Genomic DNA, 25,169 nt, shown 5'->3' on the forward strand with positions numbered 1-25,169 from the left:
AGCAGAGGACCTGGCACCCCCAGACCCAGGGCGCAAGGCAGCCGTCCCCACGGGATGGACTGTGTGCTCTCTGCTCTCCCGAAGGCCCCCACTCCCTGTGGTCTCCTGGCCCCTGGGGCTGAGTGCTGGCGTCTGTTGACTACGGCACCTGTTTTATCCACTCACACCTGGCCGGCTTCTCTCCTGCCTCACCTGCTTGGTCCCTGTAGGCAGTGGGACCTTGCACACCTGTACCAAGCCTCTGGGGTTGGGAACAACGTGACCCAGAGCAAAGGTGGGTGGACCCTGGTGTTCCTGAGGTCCCCAAGCCCAAATTCCCAACTCAGAAACCCCAAAGGATGTTTTTCCAGTTCTGATTGTGGTTCTGGGAAGAGCAGGGAGCCGGGAGAGGCCTTCCTTCCCAACTCCAGCAGGTGATGATTTTTTTGTCTTAAAGACCTTGCCCGGTGATCTTATCCTTCCCTGGAACGAGTGTCCCCCTGGGGACATGCAGGGAGTGAGCAGACTGTGAGCAGAGGGGCCTTCTGGGTGCCATTCACAGCGCTGGGCCCTGGAGGGTGGGAAGAAAATACAGCTGGAGGCTGCCCTTTGTTGAGCCCTAGGAATTAAGCCCTTTAGATCTTTCAAGTCATTATTGCTTCCAAGAACCTCCTCTAATACTGCAAGGATATCTATGCAAAGGCCACAAGAAAATATTTAAAAATAAGTATGCATCATAAAAAGCAAGCGTGCCCCCTCTTTAGCCCCCCAAATCTCTTCCCTGGAGGCAAACGTGATCCACAGGGTCATGTATGTACACACACACAAACATACACACCAAATAGAATAAGAACTCACTCCATGTATGCTTCGTAGCTTGCTTTTTTTCACTTAACCACATCTTGTGGCTTTTTCTGTGTCTGTTCATACCTACCTAATCAGACTTAAAACCCCTTTTTGAATAGGTAATATAAGCAAATAATACATAAAATGGTATATACGAGTATATAGAACTTGCCCTTTCATTTCCATTCCTCCACCTTCCTGTTCCCCTGCTTGGAAAAATTGTGGCCCCCAGTTTCTAACGTAGCCCTCCAGCAATCTCTTACACGTGCACAGGCAAATGCAGAGCCCTTCCTACGCTCGTCAAAAATGGCAGCCCAGGCCACGTGCTGTTGTACGTCTTGCTCTTTGCATCTCCCTGTGTATTTTGGCCATCCTGCCGTGGCAGTAGAGATGGAGCCACCACACAGCCTTTCGCTATAGGGATGAACTGTAATTACTGAGCCCATTGCCTGTTGATGGGCGTTTAGTTTATTTCTAGTCTTTTTGCTGTTACGATAAAATCAAGGCCATAGCAAAAGCATATTCTTAGTAGACTGTGTCTGTCTCTAGGTTAGATTTCAGAAAGTCGTGATACTGCTGTCCAGCCTCGTAAAGAAGGTCTCATTATCCATCATTTTACAGAGGAGGCTCAGGTAGGGCCGTGTGCACAAGTCAGGCAGACAATGAGGCGAGATTACCTGAGACTCCGCCCGGGCCTATGTGTCCTACGGCCTGTATTCCTTCCACCTTTCCTCCCTGTTCTTTGCTTCTGCCAGAGGCCTGGGAGCAGCCCCCTGCTCAGGCTCTGGGGCTGACCATATAAAGTGTCAGGGAACAACTGGAGTCGCTTCCTAATACGGTCACAAGAGGGAAATCCCAGGCTTGCAGCTGGGACCTGTTGGTGGCACCGGGCCCGTGAGACGCCGGCTGGGACACGGGAGGCTGGGATGATGAAACTTCTGAACTTAACCGGCTGGAGGGGGCTCAGGGGGACCAGGAGGTGGAAACACAGCCAACTCTGGTTGGGCTGGGTCGGGGCCAGGGTGAACCGCAGTTAACAATGGCGGCGGAGCAGCCACGATGCCCCGCGTGAGGCGTGCTGCTGCCTGCCCGGGCCTTCCTCGCGATCGTGGCACCCTGGCTTGCTTGGGAAGTCTTTGCTGGACTGAACAGAGATTCACATCTGCCTGGAAGCATGGATTAAGTGCTTGCTGTGTGCATGGCACCAGGAGAGGTGTTAAGCGAACAGAGGAAAGTAATATTCCTCCTTTAGAAATGAGTGATGAAGTGGAGAGGGCTTGTGTGCTCCTTCCTTCTTCCTTTTATTCTTGTCATTCAGCAAGTATTGTCCACCCTGCGGCCAGCACTGTGCAGGGTGCTGGAGACACAGTAGCATGCAGGTCTGAGCTCCGAAAAAGGAGATAGAGATGGCTCTGGGAAGATCAGGGAAAAGTGTTCCAGGTAGAGGGAACAGCATATGTGAAGGTTCCAAGGTGGCAAGGTTTTTGTCGTCATGGGACGAAGGGAGCACAGTAATCGTCGCTAACATTGATTATAGCACCTACTACCTACCAGGCAACCTCTGAAGAAGTTGTTCATATACTTCCCTGTTTTGCAGATGAGGATAAGTGAGGCTCAGAGAGGTTAAGGGACTTGCCCAGGGTCACACAGCTAGGAAGTAGCCAAGTGAGAGTTCAAATCCAAGTGTCCCCATACCCTATTCTATACCCTTAACCACTGTGCCTTACTGCCTCCAGGTCAAGGGCTTGGTTGGGATGGTTTAGGCTGTGAGTGATACCCAAATTCAGCAGGGGTGTGACAGTGGGCATGGCCCAGAGGAGCTGGAGGTGGAGTTGCATTCTGAAGGGGAGGCGGGGCCTGGCTGACTGTTGTTCAGATGGTCACTGATTGGGTATTTACTCTTTGGAGGCCTGTGCTGGGGGCAGCAACACAGACAAACAGGCCACAGCCCTGCCCTGGCTCAACAAGGTCTGCTGAGCACCTACTGTGTGCAGTATAAGGCCCCCAGGTCACAGAGGTGGAACCAGGCTGCTTTTGTTCTAGGGAGGCTTTACCATTAATTTATCCTCCAGGCATTCATTTAGCAAGCATTTAGTTGGGACCTACTGTATGCCCATAGGAAAGAAGGGGCTCCCCACCCTCAGGGCACTTGTGCAGCTGCTGTTCACAGGGTGGGAGGGGCATCCAGGCGGCCCCCAACCCCACCAACCTGGGTGTGGTCTTGACCTCACTTACCTTTGCCCTTGCTTTGCTCCCCTTCAGGTCTGGCTATACCAATCTGCTTGTAGTTCACCCTCATGCACCCGCTGACCTGTCCTCCTGCCTCTCTGCCTCTGTCCCTCCTACCCTGAGCTGGTTAACACTTTCTTGGCCTTTAAAACAGGGAGCACCTTCCCCCAGAAGTTTCTCAGGCCACCCAACATGGATTAGGGCCTTCTCTTCCTTGTTCCCCTAATCCCCTGTTCTTACGATTCTTTTTTTTTTTTTGAGACAGAGTCTCGCTCTGTTGCCTGGGCTAGAGTGCCATGGCATCAGCCTAGCTCACAGCAACCTCAAACTCCTGGGCTCAAGCGATCCTCCTGCCTCAGCCTCCTGAGTAGCTGGGACTACAGGCATGCGCCACCATGCCCGGCTAATTTTTTTCTCTATATATTTTTAGCTGTCCAGATCACTTATTTCTATTTTTTTTTTTTTTTTAGTAGAGACAGGGTCTCGCTCTTGCTCAGGCTGGTCTCAAACTCCTGACCTTGAGCGATCCTACCGCCTCAGCCTCCCAAAGTGCTAGGATTACAGGCGTGAGCCACCGCGCCCGGCCCTTACAATTCTTTTTTTAAACGTACTTGTCTCCCCTTCTGATCTGTAAGCTCTTTAAGGGCAGTGGCTATCACTGATGTTTTATCTCCAGCCCCTGGCACAGGCCTGGTATATAGTAGGTGCTCAGTAAATGGTGGATGGATGTTTAGACAGGCCTTATGTTGACCCCATTCATGCCCTTTTTAGGGGAGGGGAGATCCTGGGTGATTATTCCCCCTTCCCCATCAATCTTTAAAGGATACCGTTCCTCCACCAGCGCCCCGGCCGTCACACACCATTGTCCCTTAGCAGACTAAGCCCTGGAAGGACACTCCCACTCTCTAATCAGCTCTCACCCTTGACTGAAAGCCCCTCGAGGGCTTTTATGTTTTTATTTTTTTTGCGTGTTCTGTAGTCCCAGCACCTTGAGTGGTGTCTAGAAAATGCATATCGAATGAATGAATGAACACACAAATGATCCGTTGTTTCTGCTTCTGTAGGACGGGGCCTGGGTTGGCTGGTGCAATGGACCGTGCTCACACCTGGGAGGGGGCCAGGCTGAGCCTGGTGCTGCCAGGGTCTTGCTTGGTGACTTTGATCAGGTTGCTTAACCTCTCTGTTGTTTGGTTTTCCCGAATGTAACCTGAGGTGGAATCTCTGCTCCTCCTCCCTTGGTCACTTCTGGGGGACAAGACATGCTTAGTGGCCATCAGGGAAGTGCCAACGTTTATTGCTTGGGGAAAGCAGTTCCTATGGGACGGGTTGGGTTATCTCCTGAACCGTGACCTCAACCACAGGGAAATCTCACCTACAGTGAGGAACAGTGATAGTGACTGTGACACCGGATCAGTCCTGTTCGGATTGTTTTCATTGTTCCTGACAGCCCGAGATCAGTGACTGAGGCAAAGGTTCCAGTCAATGGAGGCGTATTAAGCCAAATCTTGAGGACGCATCTGGGAAACACACAAACCACAGGCACATCCGTGGCTGTTTTTCTGAAGGGGAATTTGGGAGCTTCAGTATTTAGAAGCGAGGGCTTGCAGGAAAAAGCGGGGAGGGCGAGGTAGGTTGAGATCAAAGGTTGCGGTCCCGTGACGCTCTGTGCATTTTACATGAGGTAAGGTGAGTGTTGGAAGAGAACAGGGAGTGAAGGAAGCATCAGAGATGTAGATGCCCCTGGTGAGTGGAAGAATGTTCGATCTTGTCTCTGTTCTGTACCTGGGAAGATAAGTAGTCAACATTCCTTAGTGTGGAATCAAGCAGACTTTAGTTTTAGGAGCTGGACTTAGCCTGCAGACCCAGAGTTCCAATCTGCATGTCCTTGTAGATGTCTGAGGCCTTTCACCTTTCCCTGGGGACCTGGCTAATGCACGATGTTAGTAACAGCTGTTCATTTGGAAGTGGGTGTTTCATGACTCACCCTCTAGCCTGCTCTTCCCTTTTGCATAAGAAGTTGAGAGAGGTGGTCCTGAAATTTCTATTTTCTTTTATATTCCTATTCATCTGGTAGAGCAGGACTGCTATTTTTATTTATTTATTTATTTTTTTAAAGACAAGGTCTCACTCTGTTACCCAGGCTGGAGTGTAGCCTCAAACTCCCAGGCTCAAGGGATCCTCCCACCTCAGCCTCCCAAGTAGCCAAGACTATAGGTGTGCACCACCACACTTGGCTGATCTTTTAATTTTTAATTTTTTTTTTTTTTTTTTTTGTAGAGCTGGGGTCTCACTATGTTGCTCAGGCTGGTCTCGAACTCCTAGCCTCAAGTGATCCTCCCACCTTGGCTTCCCTAAGTTTTGAGATTACAAGCATGAGCCACTGCACCTGACTAGGACCACTATTTTTTCTGTTTAAATTGTGGTAAAATATATGTAACATAAAATTTACCATTTTAAAGATTTTAAAGCTGCAGTCCCCAATCCCCGGGCCACAGACCGGCACCAGGCCGTGGCATGTTAGGAACCGGGCCCCGGAGCTCCTGGTTCCCCCCACCCCCCAATCCATGGAAAAATTGTCTTCCATGAAACCAGTCCCTGGTGGCAAGAAGGCTGGGACAGCTGTTTTAAAGGATGCGATTCAGTGCATTTAGTGCATTCGCAGTGTTGTGCCGCGATCTCCACTGTCTAGTTCCAGAACACTTTCACAACTCAAAAGGAAGCTCCCCACCCACTACCAGTCGCTCCCCAGCCTCCCCTCTCCAGCCCCTGGGAACCCCACGAGCCTGTTTCCAGTCGCTCCCCAGCCTCCCCTCTCCAGCCCCTGGGAACCCCACCAGCCTGTTTCCAGTCGCTCCCCAGCCTCCCCTCTCCAGCCCCTGGGAACCCCACGAGCCTGTTTCCGTCTCTGTGGATTTGCCTGTTCTGGATGCTTCATGTGAATGAGGTCACACGACACGTGGCCTTGAGCGCCCGGCTCCGTCCACTCAGCGTCACCTTCCTAAGGCTCCTCCGCGTGGGAGCACGTGTCAGTCCCTCCCTGCTTTGCAAGGACAGCCGCGTTTGTCTCCGTTTTACAGTCGAGGAAGGACTTTGTTAGCGGTCAGGAGGGGTAAGCAGTCGTCATTTCTGGTTCCCAATTTCCCTCCAGGTGTGTGACCTGGCGACAACCTCACCTAGCCTCAGTTTCCCCTCCTGTCAAACGGGCAGCGGGCAAATCACAGCATCGCTGTTACAGGGTAGCTGTGAACATTCGATACAAAGATGCTTGTGTCGTGCTTAGTTCGGTGCCTGACACATAGTAGGTGCGCATGCCGGAGGCTGGCATTTAAGCCCGTGAGGCCCAAAGAGGTGAGTGACAGCTGGTAGCAGTGGAGCTGAGATTTGAACCCAGGACTGTTTAAAACCCCACAGATAGCACAGGTGGCCTCGAAATCCAATCTCGTGCCTTGCTCCTCTTCCCCTGTGCCCGGCAGACCAGTGATGCCAAGGGCTTCCCACTAGGACCCTGAGCTGCGGTTCCTCATCTCTAAAACGAGGGTATCGAGTGCATCTGTCTGATCTCCCTGGAGAAGGTCTGGAAGTAAGCACGGTTCTCTGTCCCCAGACATACTCCGGCCTCTTCTGCGTGGTCGTCAACCCCTACAAGCACCTGCCCATCTACTCGGAGAAGATCGTCGACATGTACAAGGGCAAGAAGAGGCACGAGATGCCGCCTCACATCTACGCCATCGCCGACACGGCGTACCGGAGCATGCTGCAAGGTGAGCGGGCCCCGGGTGGACGCAGGAGCCCGGCGGGGGACGCACAGGGCCGGCCCCCGAGAGCCCCTCCTGTCCCGCCTGCCTGCAGTGCTTGCCAGGAATGTGGAGTTTGGCAGGCAGCGCTAGGGGACGGGAGTGCTGTGACTGAAAAAGGGAAAAAGCCAGCCGAACATCTGTGTGTGCGGCCTGGCAGTGCCAGGGGAGCAGATAGCTTCGGCAAATACGGGCATGGGCTCCGGAGCACCCAGTCCTGCCAGGCCAGCTGTCTGGAAAGGAAGGGAAGAGGGTGGGTCGCAGCCACCCCGGGTGGGCACCCACCTGTCCCTCACTCCCCATGGGATGGTGGGTGGACAGATGTCTTTTCTTCTCCAGCCTCAGTTTCCTCATCTGTCAAATGGGGTGATAGTCTCCATCCTGTAGCTTGTTGTAATAACTGCTAATGCTGGCTTTGCCAAACTGAGGACTTTTGCATATTACTTTCATGTTTGTGTATTATTATCGTTACTGTTATTAATAAAGTTTTCACTGAGGTATAACAGTAGATGCATACAGCAGAGTGTGCTGGCTTAAAATGAACTTTTATGTGTATCTACAGTGGTATAATCACTACCCAGACCAAGATGTGAAATATTTCTGGAAAGTTCCCTTGTTCTTCTTCCCAGTCTATACCTCCTCAAGACCCTCCCTCCGCACACACAGACGTCCCAGGGGGAATTGCTGTGCTGACTTCTGCCGCCCTCATTAGTTTGGCCTATTCTTGAACTTCATACAAATGACGTCCTTGTATGACTTCCCTCATATTTTTCTTATAAGCTTCCTCCCTCCCCAAACCACTGCAGACTAAGCAAAAACCAGCAATGTGCTCTATTAGTTAAGAGCACGGGTTCTAGAACAGAGCTGCCTGTGTTCGAATCCCAGCTCTGCCACTCAGGAGCTGCGTGACCTTGGGCAAGCTTAACCTCTCTGTGCTTTTGTTTCCTCATTTGTAAAAGAGGATTGTGATAACCATGACCTACCTCATTGGGCTGATGTGAGGATTAAATGTCCTGTTACGTCTGAAGTGCTTAGAACAGTGCCTGGTAGTTGGTAAGAACTCATTAAGTGTAAGCTCTTATCATCTTCGTCGTGCATGAAACCAGAAGTTAGATATATCTGTTTTATATTTTTCTAATGCACATTGAAAAGAACATGCAATTATTAAAATAAAAATTATTCATCTAGGTGGCACCTAAAGTCACCTCTCTTACCACACGTTAGGATACTCACTACGCTTCTTACAGTGCCTACTGTGGCATAAGCTTGCAAAGTAGGAGTTTGTGACAGGGGCTTCGTCTCGGCTTCTCTTGGAGCACTTTGGACCCCCCAGGAGAAACCACCCCCAAGTCAAACGCAGGCACCGGGCAGTTAATACGAACAAGGCATCTGGTGGCCGGGCGAAGGCTAGGGGAAGTAGAAACTAACACCCCGTATAAAGGGACAGCTGACACGTGGGAACACAGGAATCTTAGTTAGGAATTGAGAGGAACCAAATTCTGGAAGTTCCTGAGGACAGGAATTCAGGAGTGCCCAGGAGATACCACCCAAGGTAAGGGGGCTCAGGCAGAAGTACCCTGAGTCAGTGACGGAGTTAGCCAGACGCCACAGGTGTGACCTGAACTGGATCACTCTAGGCACGGGACTGCCGTTACCTGCAAAGACCAGGAGACGGGCTTTGGTTTTTGTGTGCACACACGTCCTTTGTGATCTCCCTTGATGGAAGAGTATTTCAAAAGTGGTTCGTGCGCCTCTTTGGGAAGGTAAACATCACAAAGTTCCAGTGTTCGTATCATTTGAGGTGCTTTTGGTTGCAAGTAACAGAACAGCCAACTAGAGTGGCTTAAACAGTAGGAGTTTGTTACCTCATATAACAGGAAGTCTAGAGGTTGATGATTTGGGGGTTGGGTACTCTAGCAGCTTAAAAGCAGATTTCCTTGGGGTTTTCTTGGCTTCTTCCTCATGGTTACAAAATGGCAGCCATGGCCCCAGGCATCACATCCTCATATGATAATATCCAAAAGCATGAAGGAAGAGGAGAGTTAGGTTCTTTTTCTCTGTCTTTCTTTATCAGGGAGGAACTTGGTCACATGTCAACCCCTAAACCAATCACTGGCAAAGGGGACTGAGATGTTTACAATTGGTTTGGACCCTTCCTGGTTCTGTTCTGGAGCTGAGGGAGGGTCCCACTAAGCAGATTTTATCTGAATACCAGAATGAAATAAAATTCTGTTAGCAAAAGAGACAGAGAGAGTGACAGATGGGTAAACATTGCTATAGTGCTCTGAAAATATATATTTATAACTTAAACTTTTAGTATTATTTATTCATTCTAGAAAATTTTAAACATCTATTTAAGCAAAGAAGAACTTACCAGCACCTATAATTCTATCACCCAGAGCTCGTCACCATTAACATTTTGCTATGCAATCTTTCATACGCTGAGCTGAACGGCATAAAATATGAAATGAAGGAGGTTTTGATTAACTGAAGATAATTGGTTCCAGAAAAAAGATCATTTAAAAGAGGGACCAAAGCTTCGGTGTATAATTGGGGGGGAGGTTTAACTGGGCTTGAAAAATGACATTGCAAATTATGAGAACAGGTTTCTTTTATTTTACGTATCATAGGAATTTGGTTATAATTGTAACTAGATGGTAATTTGTAGGTTGAATATAAAATGAATTTGATGTCTTTTTCTTTTGGACAAAATCACGTGAGAGCATAATACATACTCTTCATTGTCATACTTGCATTTTGCAGCTGGAGCTAAAAAGGATCATTCTTGTAGACTTATTGGAGCAGCCTCTAGTTTTACTAAGGGCTTCTTTTCCTTCTTTGGTGTTTAGCACAGTCTCTCAATGTCCCTGTGATCTTATGTTTCAAGGTGATTCTCTGATACTCAGTTGCAAATTGACCTCTTTTTTCATGGCCTTCCAAGGCCATCGACTTTGTGAAATGCTGCACTTTATTTCACAGAGCTGCCACTTTGTTCTGTGTTCATATCCTGACGGTGGATGTCAGCACCCAGTTATTGACAAAGTGAAGCCATCAGCTTGTAGGTGACAGTGATGCAGACCAGAGGGGTCTGATTTCCCACGTAGTCAATTCATTTTGTGTCATGACTTTTGCTTCCCTGGACAACCTTCTAACTACAGGGCAGTGTTACAGTCCATGACAAGGACCCCCGTGTTAGTATGTTTCATTCTTCCTGGGCTCTATATTTTAACACAAAATCATGCAGTCAGCTCTCAAATATTGCTCAGAAATGTTCAGTTGACACTGACGTGTTCTAAGCTCCAATAGAAAATGGCAACCGTGAACACGCATCCATGAAACATAAGCTATTTGTTTAGTTTAAATGTCACTCAACAGCTGGGACATAATCATGCATGTTGGCATGACCTTGTGCTTTCTGGCAAATCATTGATGATGGACTCCAAAAAAAAAAAAAAAAAAAAATCTCAAAAATCACGGTTGGGAAGAATTCTGTTCATCTACTTAATTTTAAGGAGGAATTTATTTTTTTGTGTAGGCTCAGTGTGTGGCTCCATGGATGAACATTGCTGTCCTGTGCTGGGACCCACCCTGAGCTTGCCCTCTGGTGGAGGGGCAAAGCCAGCAGGCGTGGCTTCCTTCATGGCACAAGATGGGGTGTGACAGTGTGGGATTGAGGAGGGACGGAGAATACACGTGCACTGAATGTAGAATGAAGCATTTAGATTGTGTTACATGCCTGCTAAGTTCCTGAGGACCCGTAAACGCCATAAGACCCATCAACTCCATCCCTGTCTGCATGCTCATCATTGTATCTCTAGCACATTCCTGGTGCCTGGCATGTAGTAGCTGCTCAGTTAATATTTGCTGAATGAATAAATGAAGCACCATTAGAGTTGTTTAAAGAAAAGAACCTACAAAAATCAGGATGGGTGGGTTGTCTGGGAGGAGTGGGGCTTCAAGCCTTGAAGGTAAGAGAAAGGAAACAGGGGTGGCATTCCAGCCGAGAATAACAAAAGCATGAGTGTGGAGGTGAGGATGGGGGTGGCCACTAAGAGCTCCAGGGACTGACTAGTACAGTGTCGGGAGAAGATCACAGCTGGAGGCTCAGCTCTTTGCTGCCTCAGAGAGTTGGGAACATGGGAGGGACTTTGTAAGAGGTAGTTCAAGACACTGCACCCTTCCAAAAGGAAGCCCAAAACCCTTGAGGGGAGGAGAGAGAGGAGTCAACACTTAAAAAATATATCTGTGTGGCCGGGCGCGGTGGCTCACGCCTGTAATCCTAGCACTCTGGGAGGCCGAGGCGGGTGGATCGCTCGAGGTCAGGAGTTCGAGACCAGCCTGAGCAAGAACGAGACCCCGTCTCTACTAAAAATAGAAAGAAATTATATGGACAACTAAAAATCTATGTAGAAAAAATTAGCCGGGCATAGTAGCGCATGCCTGTAGTCCCAGCTACTCGGGAGGCTGAGGCAGGAGGATCGCTTGAGCCCAGGAGTTTGAGGTTGCTGTAAGCTAAGCTGACGCCACGGCACTCACTCTAGCCTGGGCAACAAAGTGAGACTCTGTCTCAACAACAACAACAACAAAAAATATATATATATATATATCTGTGTATGTGTAAATTATGTTATATTATGTTTTAAATTTCCCCATGCTTTTTTGTTTCTGTAAAGATGATACATTCAAATTCAAAAGGTGAATTTCTCCCTTCCACCCTAGTTCTCCTGCCCAATGACAACCATGGTTTCTAGAGTATTAGGTATTCTTCCGGAACCATTTTCTACACTCATAAGCAGATTCATAACTGTTTTCTCCCCAGTGTTTTCCATACACATGGTAGCATCTCCTATATGCTGTTATACGTTTTGCTAGAGAGTGCTATATATCAGTGTTTATAGGGATTCCTTGTTCCCTTTAAAAATTTTTTTAAAAATTTGATTATGTTGCTGATATCTTGACATTTTTTTTCAATTTTAGCTACTACCTGTTGACTTTTTCACTGTGAAAGATGAAGATTTAGCTCATTTGTCCCCCCCCCATCTGTCCCTCCTGCCTCATTTCCGCATATAAACCTCATCTCAGAGTCCTAGTATAGTTTTATCTTCATTTTGGTGATGTCAATATTGCGTTTACATTATTACGACTGTGTAAATGCTATCTAGAGTTAACAGCATTGTGATTATGTAGATGTTACTGAAAGCTGAGCTCTGTGCTGTCCTGTGATTACTTTTCCTATGTGACTCATTGTTTTTCCTGGAGTTAGCAGTTGCGTTTGTTTCAACCCCAACCCAGTTTTCTATGTACTTAGTCACTAATTCTGCCCCAAATTCTCCTTCTCAGTGTGTTGATTTCCTCTTAATATGTTCAGACACGTATCGGGGGTCGTACTGACATCCTGTCCTTGAAGGTGATCCCTGCTGGAGCCTTCTGACCTGCCCTGACCTTGCCTGTGACTGGCAGCTGTCAACTGCGGTCTTCCTGCTCATCCTTGGAACTCCCCTCCACGTTCTCATCCTTGTGTCCTAGTTTTCGTGTCTTCCTTTTTCCTCATTTACTCTCCTATTTAAATGAAGCACCTTCTCCAGTAGCTTCTCAGAAAAGGATGTGTGTGATCTTGATGTAGTGAGCTCTTGCACGTCTGAAAGACTCTATACTTCTCTAATACTTCAAGGAGGGTTTAGCTGGACTTGCCTGGAATGTTTAAGACATTGCTTTGTTGACTTGTGGCTTCAGTTTCATTTTTGAGAAGCTAAAACCCAATCTGATTCTTGCTCCTTTGTATGCGACGGGTTTTTGTTTTTTCTCCTCATCTGGAAGCTTTTAGCCTCTTCTTTATCCCCTGTTCGTGATAACGGAAGTTTCCAGGGGTCTGTTTCCTTTTTAATCTGTATATTCATGTCCTTAAATTCTGGGAAGCCTTTGATGTTTTCCTTCTCTCTGTGTTCTCTGTCCTATTTTTCTAACAGTCTTCTTGTTTCCACAATGGAACTCCTGGACTGGGCCTATAACTTTCATCTCTTTATCTTTTCCATCTCCTTAAATTTTTTTTTCCCCTATTTTCTGGGCACTTACCTCCACTTTATTTTCTAATCCTTCCATTGAGTTTTTAATTTCTGGTATCTTTTTTTTTTTTTTTTCCCCAGTTTCCAAGAACTCTATTTTGTTTTCTAAATGTTTCTTTCTTATAAAATTCTATTTCTATGGATTTGATATCCTGATTCTTAGAAGAAACTTCACACATAGTCTCGATTTCCTCTGAGATGCATGTTTTCCTATTTGTTTGTTTTAACTTCTGTCACACTCGTGGCTTTCTTTGGATGTCCAGTGAGTCTGCTTGTCCATTCTTCTCGAATGCTTTCATGCGTGGGGTACCAAAGAGCAGCCGGAAGCTTGGTGCTTGCAGGAGGGGCCACTGATGGTGACATTGACCTTGGCTATAGTGTAGAGGATCTGGGCTGTCCCACTGGGGCACTTCTGATATCTTCAAGTCTTTTTTGCTTGGATTGATCTGATTCTTCAGAGAAGGCTTATCTGATCTTCTGCCTAGAGGTTAAAAAATCTGTCTACCATCATTTTGAGGGTCTAGCGGAAAAGAGGCTGAGGGTTTCCAGATTCAGGATGAAATTTGCACATTACCTTCGGTCTTTCAGTCTGGCCCCTGCTGTCCCCCAGGACTGTGACCCTCTGTTCAGCCCTCCCTGGAGAGTAAACCCACGACCTCCTGTGGGGTGTGGGAGGGGCAGGCGCTTGGCTTCAGGGAGTGTGGAAGGTAGCTGGGGTGTCCGGCAGCTTCGCAAACAGGCTTTGACCCAATCCTTAGGTTTCTGCCTCCTCCTTGAGCCCCCTCTTGCAGAGGCTTCTGATGCTTCCAGTTTCTGATGTTTGGGGTAGAAACGGGGCATCCTCTGGTAAAATTAGGTGGTTTCTCAGCTTTCTGTACTGCTGACTCAGACTTTTTTCTTGGTACCGTCATCACCTGGCCAGTCTCCTGGTGATGGTGCTGTTCTCTCTTCTCTACTTCTGTTCAAACTGGTTCACATATTTTTGAAAAACCCTTTTACTGTTATTTTAGTAAGGTTTGGGGACAAAAGAGCGCTCATACATGTGCTCGACCCACCGTCCTCTCATGGGAATACTCTCATGCCTTCTTTTCCAAAGAAGTGATGATGCTGATTGTAGATTTTTATTATACAGGAATAGTCTCAATGAATCCTACCAGAAACCTCTGAGGTGGGCAGGACCAGATTAGGACATTTAAAATTATGCCCCCAAACTATTGTTCATCCAAAATAAAAATAATATTAAATTACAAAGGAAGCAAGGGCTGGCAGAGTTTCAATTTTTCCCATCATGTTTCCCTTGGTGGTTTTTATGCAATAGAGAATATAGAATCCTTCCCTCGTGTGTGTGCCCGTGCAGGTTTGCAGCCCCGAGCACGTGGTTACATGGCTTGCTGGGGAACTCAGCACTAGGGTGGGTGCTCTTAATATTATTAGCTCCCTTTACAGCTGGGGAAACTGAGGCTCAGAGAATTGAAGAGCTTGCCGAAGGTCCGCTAAGTGTCAGAGCTGGGCGTGAACTTGGGTTATCTGACTCCGAAGTCTAAGCCTCGCCGGGGCACTGAGGGCCGCCCGGCTTGCCCGTGGTCCCCTGGAAGGCCGTCTGCTCCCGCGGGCCTGTCTTCTCACATCTCAGGGTGTTGACGGTTCGGAGCTCGGGAGGCTGGAGTTGAATTCGGTAAACGAACGTGATGAACGTGAGGAAAGCACCACTAAAGCCTCCCAGACAAGAGCCACTTGGGATCTTCCCTGTCCCCTCTCTGGGTCCCCGGGGTGGGGGAGGGCCACGGGAGGCAGATAAGGTTTCACTGTGACGTGCTGAGAGGGGCCCTCAGACAAGAGAGTGTGCACTTGCCCCGGGAAAGATAGTGTTTTATCTTCACCTTGTTAGCACCAAATGGCCACACTCAGGGGACTGAGCCAGCCTTCACCAGCTGGGGCTCTTAGCTTGAGCCCTCTCCAAGCTTAAAACAAGCCTGGGGTGAGGCGATCCAAGCCGTGTTCTCGACTTGGCAAGTTCACAGGCTCAGTGGCGTCGTCTGTCCGTGGTTGGCCCACCCTACACCCCCGAGGCTGCCCCCTCGTAATGTCTCCTCCACGGCCGTGCGGTGGACAGTGTAGGACTGCTGTCCCCAGATAACAGAAGAGGAAACCGAGGCCCCGAAAGAGTAAGCGACTAGCTTAGGCCGTATGACTCCGCCCGTTCAGGCTGCTGTAACAGAATCCCACAGCCTGGGTGGCTCGTGCACAACAGAAATCTGTTGCTCCCGGTTCTGGAGGCTGGGAAGGCCACGATCAAGGTGCCAGCAGGTCCGGTGTCCGGTGACAACCCACCTCCTGGTTCATGGATGGTGTTTTCTCTCTGTGTCCTCACACAGGGGAGGGGACTGGCTACTCTCCAGGGTCTCTTTCCTAAGGGCACTAATCCCACTCTTGAGGATGGAGCCCCTGTGGCCTAATCGCCTCCTGATACCAGCACCTTGCTCGTGAGGATTTCAACATACAAATTCGGGGAGACACAAACATTCTGAGCGTAGCCCCTTATAATTAGAAAGGGGTTGAACTTGGCCTAATGCGCTCTCCTCCCAATTCAGAATCACTGCTGTCTGGAATCACTTTATTGGATCACTATTTTGGATGATGATGATGATGATGATAAAAAAGATTATGTTAACTGCAGCTATTGAGCTCTTAAGTGTACTGTGGACAATTTTAAGCTCTTCCCGAATCCAGTCTCATTAAATCATTTCATGCCCTTGAAAGGTCTGGATTTTTATCTACTTCCCTGGTGAGGAAACAGGCTCCGAGGGGCAAAGGTGGCTTGCCCAAGAGGTGGGGCCAGGAAGCGAATTCCAAGCTGTTTGGCTGCAGAGACAGGGTCCCTACAGACATCTCTGGGAAGGGGAGCGGTCACTTGCTTCTCTGCCTGTTGGAGATTTTGCAGTGGCTCTCAGCTCTGTCTGGCCTGGTCGGGGACAAGGGGTGGCTCTGGCTGGCTGGCCCAGTTCATGGAGGCGCTGGGAGCAGCTGGTTGGCACTCTGATTGATCGCGAAAAGCTCAAGCTCTTTGGTGCCCATGGTGCCTTACACGGAAGGGACGGAGCAAAGAAGAACTAATTTTTTTTAAATGAACTATAAATGTAGAGTTGAAAAAGCAATGTATTTAAGGGAGTGAACTTGGGGAGCTCCCCCCGACACCTGGCAACATGTTCCTTGTTGAGACGCGCATGTGCCGGCCTCCTCCCTCTGTGTCCTCCCTCCTGGGGGTGGGGGGCATCTGGCCCCCCATTTCCTTGTTCATCCAACAGTATTGACTGAGGAGGACCTACTGTGTGCCAGATGCTGCCCTTGGCACAGGGGCGGGGGTGTTAATCAGATCATCCCACAAGTAACCGTGCTGCAGAGGGGAGGTCCAGGGAGCCGGGAGGGCTACCTCTGGGGGCCTGTCCTGGGGTGGGAGGGCAGGGGAGGCCTCCTCCGGAGGTGGCGTGTGGGCTTAACTGGGGAACTTGGGGTGGGGTCTCCAAGGAGGCTGGAGTGGAGAGCAGGAGGGAGAACGTGGAAGGCAGAAGCTGAGGCCCGAGAAGGAAAGTGCTGGACTTCCCGCACCCCACACCCCTTCACCAGCCAGTTTTGCTTTGAAAACGCCCATGGAGGCCCAGCCCGTGCCCTCAGAGCATCCCTTCCTACCCAAGTCTGCCGGGGAGAAGGGTGGGGAGAGGAAGGCTGGGAAAAGAGAAGGGCCCTCACCTGCAGAGTTAGGGGTCTAGGACTCTGGAGCCGGGTTCAAATCCCGGCGGTTCCTTGCCAGTGCTCTGTGCCTCAGTTTCCTCATTTGTCCCATGAGGATGATGACTGCCTACATCTAGTCATTGTGAGGGCTCCTTTGGGCAGTGCACGGGGGCACAGTGCCTGGTCGGGACACGTCCAACAGGCGTCAGTGGCCGTCTGCTGGGGCCCACTGTCCAGGGCGGTGGACACGTTCACGTTGGCCTCACTGTGGGTCCGGACCCCTCTGGTGTCCACCTCCGTGTGGCGCGTTAAGCAGGAAGCCCCTTTTCCACACGCAGTGGAGCCCGTGTCCTTCCTGCCTCACTGGCCTGGGGTATCGGTGACCTTGCGGGGACGCAGGCTTGGCCTCCGCCCTCCCGCTGGGTCCCACGGCAGCCTGGCATGAAGGGGACAGAGAGGAGCAGTGAGCCGGTCTGCGCTCCGACCCAGCTGGCTTTTCTCCTTTTATGGTCTGCCTGCAGGCCGCCGGCTGCCCGGCCAGAGCCCGCTGGCGGGTGGGACGGGCCGAAACAGCCGGTCTGTGGGGAGCTGGGCTCCTCCTGACGGTCCCTGGGCCGGCGGGGGAGGGACCGCCCAGAGACCTGCACATCCAGGCCAGGCGGGGGAGGAGCAGGGGACGGAGCATGTTTAAGGATGGGGCTCGGGTCTGGGAAGCTCAGCCGGGGGGAGGCCCTGCTGGCGGCCACCCCGGGCCCCAGCCCCGCAGATCTCCACTGGGGTCGGGCACTGGGTCCTTTCCCACACGTCCCTCTCGATGCAGCTCAGTGGTCACGCCAGCGGTCAAGGTTTCCTGCCTCTCTCTCTCGGGGAGGGTCAGAACCGAGCTCCGCGTTCCGGCACTCTGGGCACGTGCTGTCATTGCAGTGCTCACTTCCGTGGTCATTTCTTTGCTCGTCTGACTAGCACAGGGGGTCAGGAGCTTCCCCAGAGCGAGGATAAGCAGGTCTGACTGGCTTTTGTGTTTCCTGGCATGCAGCAGGGGGTCGGGACTTGTGTGAATGCGCGTTTCCCCGTTGCTTCTGCCTCAGTGGTCTCCCTGAGACAGCAATTCAAGTCGACAAGCATTTGCTGAGCACCTACTGTGTGTCAAGAGTTGTTCCGGCTACCCAGGATCAGGCACAGTGTGGGAAAAGCATCAAAAACAGTTTCGTAACTGCCGGAAACCTAACAGACCCCAGTGAAGTGTAGGAGGTCAGATCTGTAACCGTTTAGAGATAGAATGAAATTAGCATCGTTTTTGCAAATCTTTCTTCTGGTGTAATTTACGCACTGTAAATTAAATCATTTTAAGCGTACAATTCGCCAGTTACTAGTGAATGTGCCCGGCTACGCAGCCATCTCCGTGATCTGATCTTAGATTTCCAGCATCCCAAAAAGAAATCTTGTGCACATTTGTTGTCACTCTTTATTGTCACCCCCTCGCCCCAGGCAGCGACTTATCCATTTTCTGCCTCTGTAGATTTGCCTGTTCTGGACGTTTGCATGTGAATGGAATCCTGAAACACGTGACCTTTCGTGTCTGGCTTCTTTCCCTCAGTGTAATGTTTGCAAGGTTCATCCATGTTATAGCACATGACAGAGCTTTGTTCCTTTTTATGGTTTAACAATATCCTGTCATATGGATATGTCACGTTTTGTTTATCCATTCACCAGTGGATGGACATTTTTTTGCTTCTACTTTTTGACTGTTATGAATAATGTAAAATAGCATAATTTTTACCAAAATGGGAAAGAAAAACCGCATGCCATATCGTGGATAGATGGCCCACTACTATTCTATGTAATCTGTATCTTTCCCCCCCAGAATGTCTTGAAAAGTAGACAGTTAAGTAATGACCGTAAGGAGGTTAATTGCTATAATAGAGAAAACCTTTGGACTTCAGGAGCCGGGGCCACCACTAGGCCTTATAACACCTTTAAAGAATTAGAAAAAGGCACCCCTTTCTCAAGGCACTTTGCCTCCAAGATTATTATAATAAATACACAAATCTACCATGATCAATGTGAATAGTTCCTCCTAGAGTTGTGCAGTATACAACTTGCACCACTGTCCATGGCAGCCCTGAAGGTGGGGGATACAGTAGAAAGGGCTCTGACTCAGCTCTAGAGAAGTATGGAGCCAGAGAAGATACTGTGGAGAGGTAACTCCCAAACTGATGTTTCAAATACGGGTTAGAGTATATACCCAAAGAATTGAAAACAGGTACTCAAACAAAACTTGTATATGAATGTTCATAGCATCACTATGCACAATAGCTAAAAGGTGGAAACAACCCAAGTGTCCATGAGCAGATGAATGGAGAAAGAAGATATGGTCTGTCTGTACAGTGGAATATTATTCAGCCATGAAAGGAATTAAGTACTGACGCCTCATGAGTGAGCAACACGGATGAACCTCAAAAACATTGTGCTAAGTGAGGGAAGCTAGCACACAAGACCACGCGTGGTCTGATTCCATTTGTGTGAAATATCTAGAATAGGTAAATCCATAGAGCAAATCGGTGGCCCCCTGGGATTATGGGGAGTGAGTTCTACTGTGGAGTGACACAGTGTTCTGGAACTAGATAGAGGTGGTAGTGGTGCAGCGTTGTCAATGTGCTAAATGCCACTGAATTATTCTCTTTAAAATGGTTAAATCTGTGTTATGTGAATTTCACTTCAGTGGAAAAAAGAAATAAAGAGAGTGGGTTAGGCAGGAGCAGTGCTGGCGGTGGGTGCCCTGGGCAGAAGAAACAGCCTGTGCAAAGTCTGGAAGTGCTTCACATGGAGAACTCTGCTCTCTCGGGGCACACACGAGCTCAGGCTTGCGGAAGGAAGCAGATAGAAAGTTCCAGGATCTCAGAGTGCCTGGTGTTGCACGTGGGTCGCCAAACAGCACCCACACGGAGCCCTTCTTGTGCGGGTACCCAGCGCTCCGTGAGCTTCCCACGCTCGGAGGCGGTGTGTTCCCGATGGGAACGTCCCGGGCCAGAGGTCTCCCTGGCAGCGCCCAGCACGGAGCCGCCCTGGCAGCTCCGAGCCTTCCCCTGGAGCCTGCCGCTTCTCCTGGGGCCCTGTCGGCGGCTGACCCTATAAATCTCTCCTGCTCAGGGCCAGGCTTCGCGAGGCTGCTGGGAAACGCTGCTGCTCTCCCGGGAGCCGATGGATCAAGATAGCCCATCTGTCGGTCCGTCTCAATATCCTTCCTTAAAATAGTGGCGGTTGTCCGGGCCAGCCCCAGGAGGTTCTGTTTCTGCCTGGGTCCTAACCACAGCGTGCCTGGTCCTGTCTCCCTCGATCTGGTACCCTCCCCTGCCTCAGTCAGTTTTTATCCTAGGAGGAAGTCCCACCAGCACAGGAGTGTAGGTTATCTGAGAAAGGCAAAATAACCCATTGGCAAAAAGCATGGTCTTTGGAATCAGGCAGGCCACAGGTTCAAGTCCCCGCCTGCCATTTAGTAGCTGTGTAACTGTGTTAGTTCCTGCGGCTGCCATAAAAAATGACCACCGACTTGGTGGCTTAAGACGACAGGAATTTACTCTCTCACAGTTCTGGAGGCCACAGATCTGAAACCAAGGTGTTGGCAGGGTTGGTCCTCCTGGAGGCCTCGGAAGGGGACAGTTCCATGCCTCCCCGCCGTCTTCTGGTGGCTGCCAGCAATCCGTGGTGTCCCTGCCTTGTGGGGGAATCACTCCAATCTCTGCCACCTTCTTCACACGACATTCTCCTCTGTGACTCTAACCTCCTTCTCCTTTCGCTGATAAATAAGGACACCAATCATTGATTTAGGTCCCACCCTAACCCGGGATGATCTTGTCTCAAGATCTTTACCTTAATTCCATCTGCAAGACCCTTACTCTAAACAAAGTCACGTTCTGGGGTTCTGAGTGGATGTATCTTTCAGGGGCCACGATTCAACCCACCACGGTGACCGCAGGCAAGAAGCCACATGTCTGAGCCTTGCTTTCCTTTTCTGTAAGACGGAGGTGATGCTGGCGTCCACCTGGGGCTGCTGTGAGGACTTGGGGGGAGCTCAGCACAGGCCTGGCTGCAGCCAGCACTTGGGGGACAGGAGCTGTTAGTGGGACTGTGCCTGGGTGGCTATTTTCTCTCTTTTCTAAGCTTTGTGGTCATGATGATTCCACTAAGAACAATATATTTTCTTCCACTGACCTTTTTAGGGGGATGAGGAGCAGGTTAGTTGTGTTCACAGCACAAACATAACCTGAAGAAGAATAGGTGAGTTGAAAGTAGATCTCTCTCCTGTCCTCGTTCTCAGTCCTTCAAATCCATTGGTCAGGGACAGCCACCGCTGGCAGCGTCCTGAGCAGCTGCACAATAAATGCGCTGCATACACGAGTGTGTACGTAAGGGGGTGTGTGTGCATATGTGTACACATCTATTTTTGTGTGTGTGCATTTGTGTGCATTCCTCTTTTTAAAACAAAACATTACCCAGCCTTTTGTTTTTAGCTTAACGTGTCTCAGAGATTGCTGTGCATCCCTCCATGAAGCTCTCCCTGCTGCTTTTCAATGGCTGCCCAGCGTGCTGTCTTAGGGCCACACCAGATTCGAAACCCCAGGATTGACCTGAGTGGCCTTCAGTGGCGGGACTGGTTCAGTGGCTTGTTTCTAGTCTTTTGCTGTTGCAGACACTGTTGCAGGGAACAACTTGAGTATCTGTCTCTGGGCACGTGTTTGGGTGTCTCGGGTGCGTTCTTGAGGGTTGCAGAGCAGCCCAGGAGTCCCTGCAGGGATCAGTGTAGCTGGCCCGGAAGACAGGACTGCGGGGGGTAAGGGAGGGTCTTGATGCCAAGGGAGGACGTGCCCTCTTTCTGCCCCGCACAGTCCCATGGCCTTTCGTCCTGCAGAAGCTTCCCCTGGGCCCTTGGCTCAGAGGTCAGGCTAGCCTGAGATGGAGCCTCCCGCAGCCCTGAGTATGGTGCCTGAGGGCAGCTCTGGCCCCTGCTACCACCTTGATGTGAAAAAATGAGTGAGGAAGACGAACTAAATATCCTTCTGCCTCTTCCGCCTTTTGTCCTGAGGGTTTGGCTCAACCAGACCCCCTGAGCATTCATTTGTAACCTGAGGGAAGAGAGAGAGGAGGGGGTGGAAGTGGGCATGGGACCCCTGGAGCTGGCCCAGTCATCCTGCTCATCATGCCCAGGGTGGGCCAGATCCTCTCCATGGGATGTAAATCCCCCCACCTCTACAGGTGGTCACTATTGTTCTCTCTGGCCCCCAGTGATACACAGGCATGGCCTCCTTCAGTCCCATCCATCCATCTTTCCATCCATCCATCTATCCATCTTCCCATCCTCCCATCCATCCATCCATCCTTCCTTCCATCCATCCATCCATCCTCCCATCCATCCATCCATCCATCCTTCCATCCATCCATCCATCCTCCCATCCATCCATCCATCCTCCCATCCATCCATCCATCCATCCTTCCATCCATCCTCCCATCCAACCATGCATCCATTCTCCCATCTGTCCATCCATCCTTTCATCCTCCCATCCATCCATCCATCCTCCCATCCTTCCATCCCTCCATCCTCCCATCTGTCTATCCATCCTCCCATCCATCCCTCCATTCATCCTTCCATCTGTCCATCCTCCCGTCCATCCATCCTTTCATCCTCCCATCTATCCTCCCATCCATCCATCTGTCCATCCTTCCTCCCATCCTCCCATCCATCCTTTCATCCTCCCATCCATCCTTTCATTCTCTCATCCATCTATCCTCCCATCCATCCATCCATCCATCCATCCTTTCATCCTCCCATCCTCCCATCCATCCGTCCATCCTTCCATCCATCTATCCATCCTCTCATCCATCCATTCATCCTCTCATCCTTCCATCCATCCTCCTATCCATCCATCCTCTCATCCTCCCATCCGTCCCCCCATCCATCCATCCTTCTGTCCATTCAACAAATATAACTGAGCACCTACTATCTGCCAGGTACTAGAGATATGATGCTAAACCAACCCTGGGAGATCTTTGATAAAGTGAGGTTTATGAGGGCTGAGCACTGTGATGACAGAGCTGGAGCCAGGGAGTGGATTTAGGAAATTCTTGCCATTCTGCCATTGCCCACCAGTGGATACTGTGCTCTGATTTCTCTGTTATTGGCTGATGGTTGAAAGTGTTGGTAACCATTCCCATGTCCCTCGTAGGACAGGAAATGGGCTCCAGAAGCTGGCTCCACCCTCTGAGGCCACTTTAAGAATAGAAGGTGATCAGTAACACCCGCTTAATCACATTTAATCTCATGGTGCCCTCTGTGTCCTCCAGGTTTCTCTGGTGGTAAGCAACGGAGACCGACTCTGTCATCCAGTTCGGGAAAGGAATTTGTGAGGAGTATGGAGGAGTTCACAGATGGAGTGGGAGGACTGGGGAACCAGGCTTGGAGAATGACAGAAACTGGGGCTGCTCGGGCCTGGGGGCAGGAAGTAGTGACCCTTAGGGCTGTGTCCACCTGCTGTGCTTCCCTGTCCTCCACTGGGCTTGGAGGTTCGGCCAGAGAGTCCAACTGATGCCGCCTGGGGTACGTTCTTACCTCTTCACTGGGGGCGGGGGAGCTTGTGGGGCCGTGCCACCAAGATCGTGTGTGATGGCCAGGCTGAGACAGGGAAAACCTCCCAAAGGGACACAGGATGAACTTCCTGGAAAAAGAGGGGAGTGGATGCTGGATTTTCAAAAACCAAAAATGTTCAAACTACACCGTATTACAGATGAAGAAACTGAGGCATGGAGAAGTTTAAGAATATTTGGCCAAGGCCACAGGGCTGACACACAGCCAAGTGGGACCCCAGTCTGTCTGTGTTCTGTGCATGACTTACTCGGGCAGGGTGGGTCTCCCGGGACAGCCCCAGAGCCAGTGTGGCTGGCTGCTCACTCCCTCCAGGGTGAGTCAGGCTCCGGCATCTTTCGGAGACTGCCTCTGGGACTTTGGAGTTGCCCTCTTGGCTTTGGCCTTGCCCCCTGCACCCTGGGCAATGAGCCCAGCTGGCCCCTTGTCACCCCCAATGGAGCCAGCGTGCAGGAGCTTTAGAATGGAAGGGCTCTGCAGGGGCTAAGCCCAGACCCTCCGCTCAGAGCTAACTCTAATTCACTGCTCTTTTTCCTTTCTGTTTGCAGATCGGGAGGACCAGTCCATTCTGTGCACGTAAGTGGAGCTACTTTTGGCTCTTTTTATTCTGGAGTTAAGATCTGATCTACTAAAGAAAGCACCTTTGAGGATCTTTGATTTGTTCACTGTTCCCAGTGCCTCGCTCCATACCTGGCACGAAGTAGATGCTCACTAAACATCTGTGATAAACGTCCTTGTGCTGAGGCGGGCAAATCTGAACTCTTAATGATAACCGGTGGCATTTTGTTCCACACCTCCCTCCCTTTTTAAAAACTGGCATTTATTGAGCACTTCCTGTGTGCCAGGACTCGGACTAAACGTTTTGCATACAGAATCTCATCTAATTGCCTGACAGCTCTGGAAAGGTAGGTGCTATCTCCATTGTTAAGAAAATCGAGGTTTGTGTTAAGCTATCACTTTAAAATTTCACAGTTAGCAAGCCACCAACCACATTGGTGCCATACTTGGTTGCTGTCACTGTTTCTTTGAAGACCTGGGTATATGGTCAGAAGATAATGAACTCAATATGGAATCATTCAGAGAATCTTCACTATTATATATAAATAGTATATATGTGTTTAATATATATTGTTGATTCATTTACGTTGAGCTCACAGCCAACAGCTCTGTAACTCATGCCTGAATGAAGCTTATCTAACATATATTTTCTGTGTGATGGATAAACACAGCCTTCTTGCACTTAGAAACATTAGCTAGCACTACAGTACTGTGCTTAGCGTACGTTTTCATATACGTGCTGCTGAAGTGGGCACATCTCGGGGGACATTTTAAACAGCAAAATCCTTAACAAAAAGCCACAAAAAATGCAAGAAATCGTGGCACTAAATATACCATGAAAAGGACACTTGTTTACAGTATGACAGCTGAAACTAGAAGGCAGAGTGTCGCCTTGTTCAGCCTCAGTTGAGAATCTGTGCATTGGGCGAATCAAATTTTCCCTGTTCCGTGCATTTGCATGAAGTGCCTTGAATATTGATTTGGGGTTAAAAATACATTTTAACAAGTCAGTGAATTTGCAAATATAGGATCTGTGAATAACAAGAATCAACTATATATATATGTCTTTGTATGTGTGTGTGTGTTTAAGGTCTGGAAGCAACCGTAAGTTATAATTAACAGGGCTTGGTTAAATAAAATACAGCATTTCCAGGCAGCCCCTGCAAAGGTTGATGGAGACGTGCTCCAACAGAATGCACTTTAGGATGCACGGCTGCGTGGAGAACGCAAGGGCAGACCAGCATATGCAGAAGGCAACCATGTGTGTTTTATAAAAGACCAGGAGGGCATAAATAGACATACATATCGTTTTCACTTGCATAAAATTATCTGGAA

At 49.6% G+C, this 25,169-nt stretch overlaps 1 protein-coding gene across 3 annotated transcripts in view; it reads left to right on the plus strand.

Annotated features, from left to right (window-relative positions):
• Positions 1-25,169, plus strand: part of MYH11 (myosin heavy chain 11) — a 99,233-nt gene that overhangs the window by 14,086 nt on the left and 59,978 nt on the right. For all 3 annotated transcript variants that reach the window (XM_069486887.1, XM_069486890.1, XM_069486888.1), the window contains exons 3-4: positions 6,659-6,815; positions 23,825-23,852. In XM_069486887.1, the coding sequence (XP_069342988.1) occupies positions 6,659-6,815; positions 23,825-23,852 (185 nt within the window). The remainder of the gene's footprint in view (positions 1-6,658; positions 6,816-23,824; positions 23,853-25,169) is intronic.

Source organism: Eulemur rufifrons, chromosome 14, assembly GCF_041146395.1.
Source record: "Eulemur rufifrons isolate Redbay chromosome 14, OSU_ERuf_1, whole genome shotgun sequence".
NCBI lineage: Eukaryota > Metazoa > Chordata > Mammalia > Primates > Lemuridae > Eulemur > Eulemur rufifrons.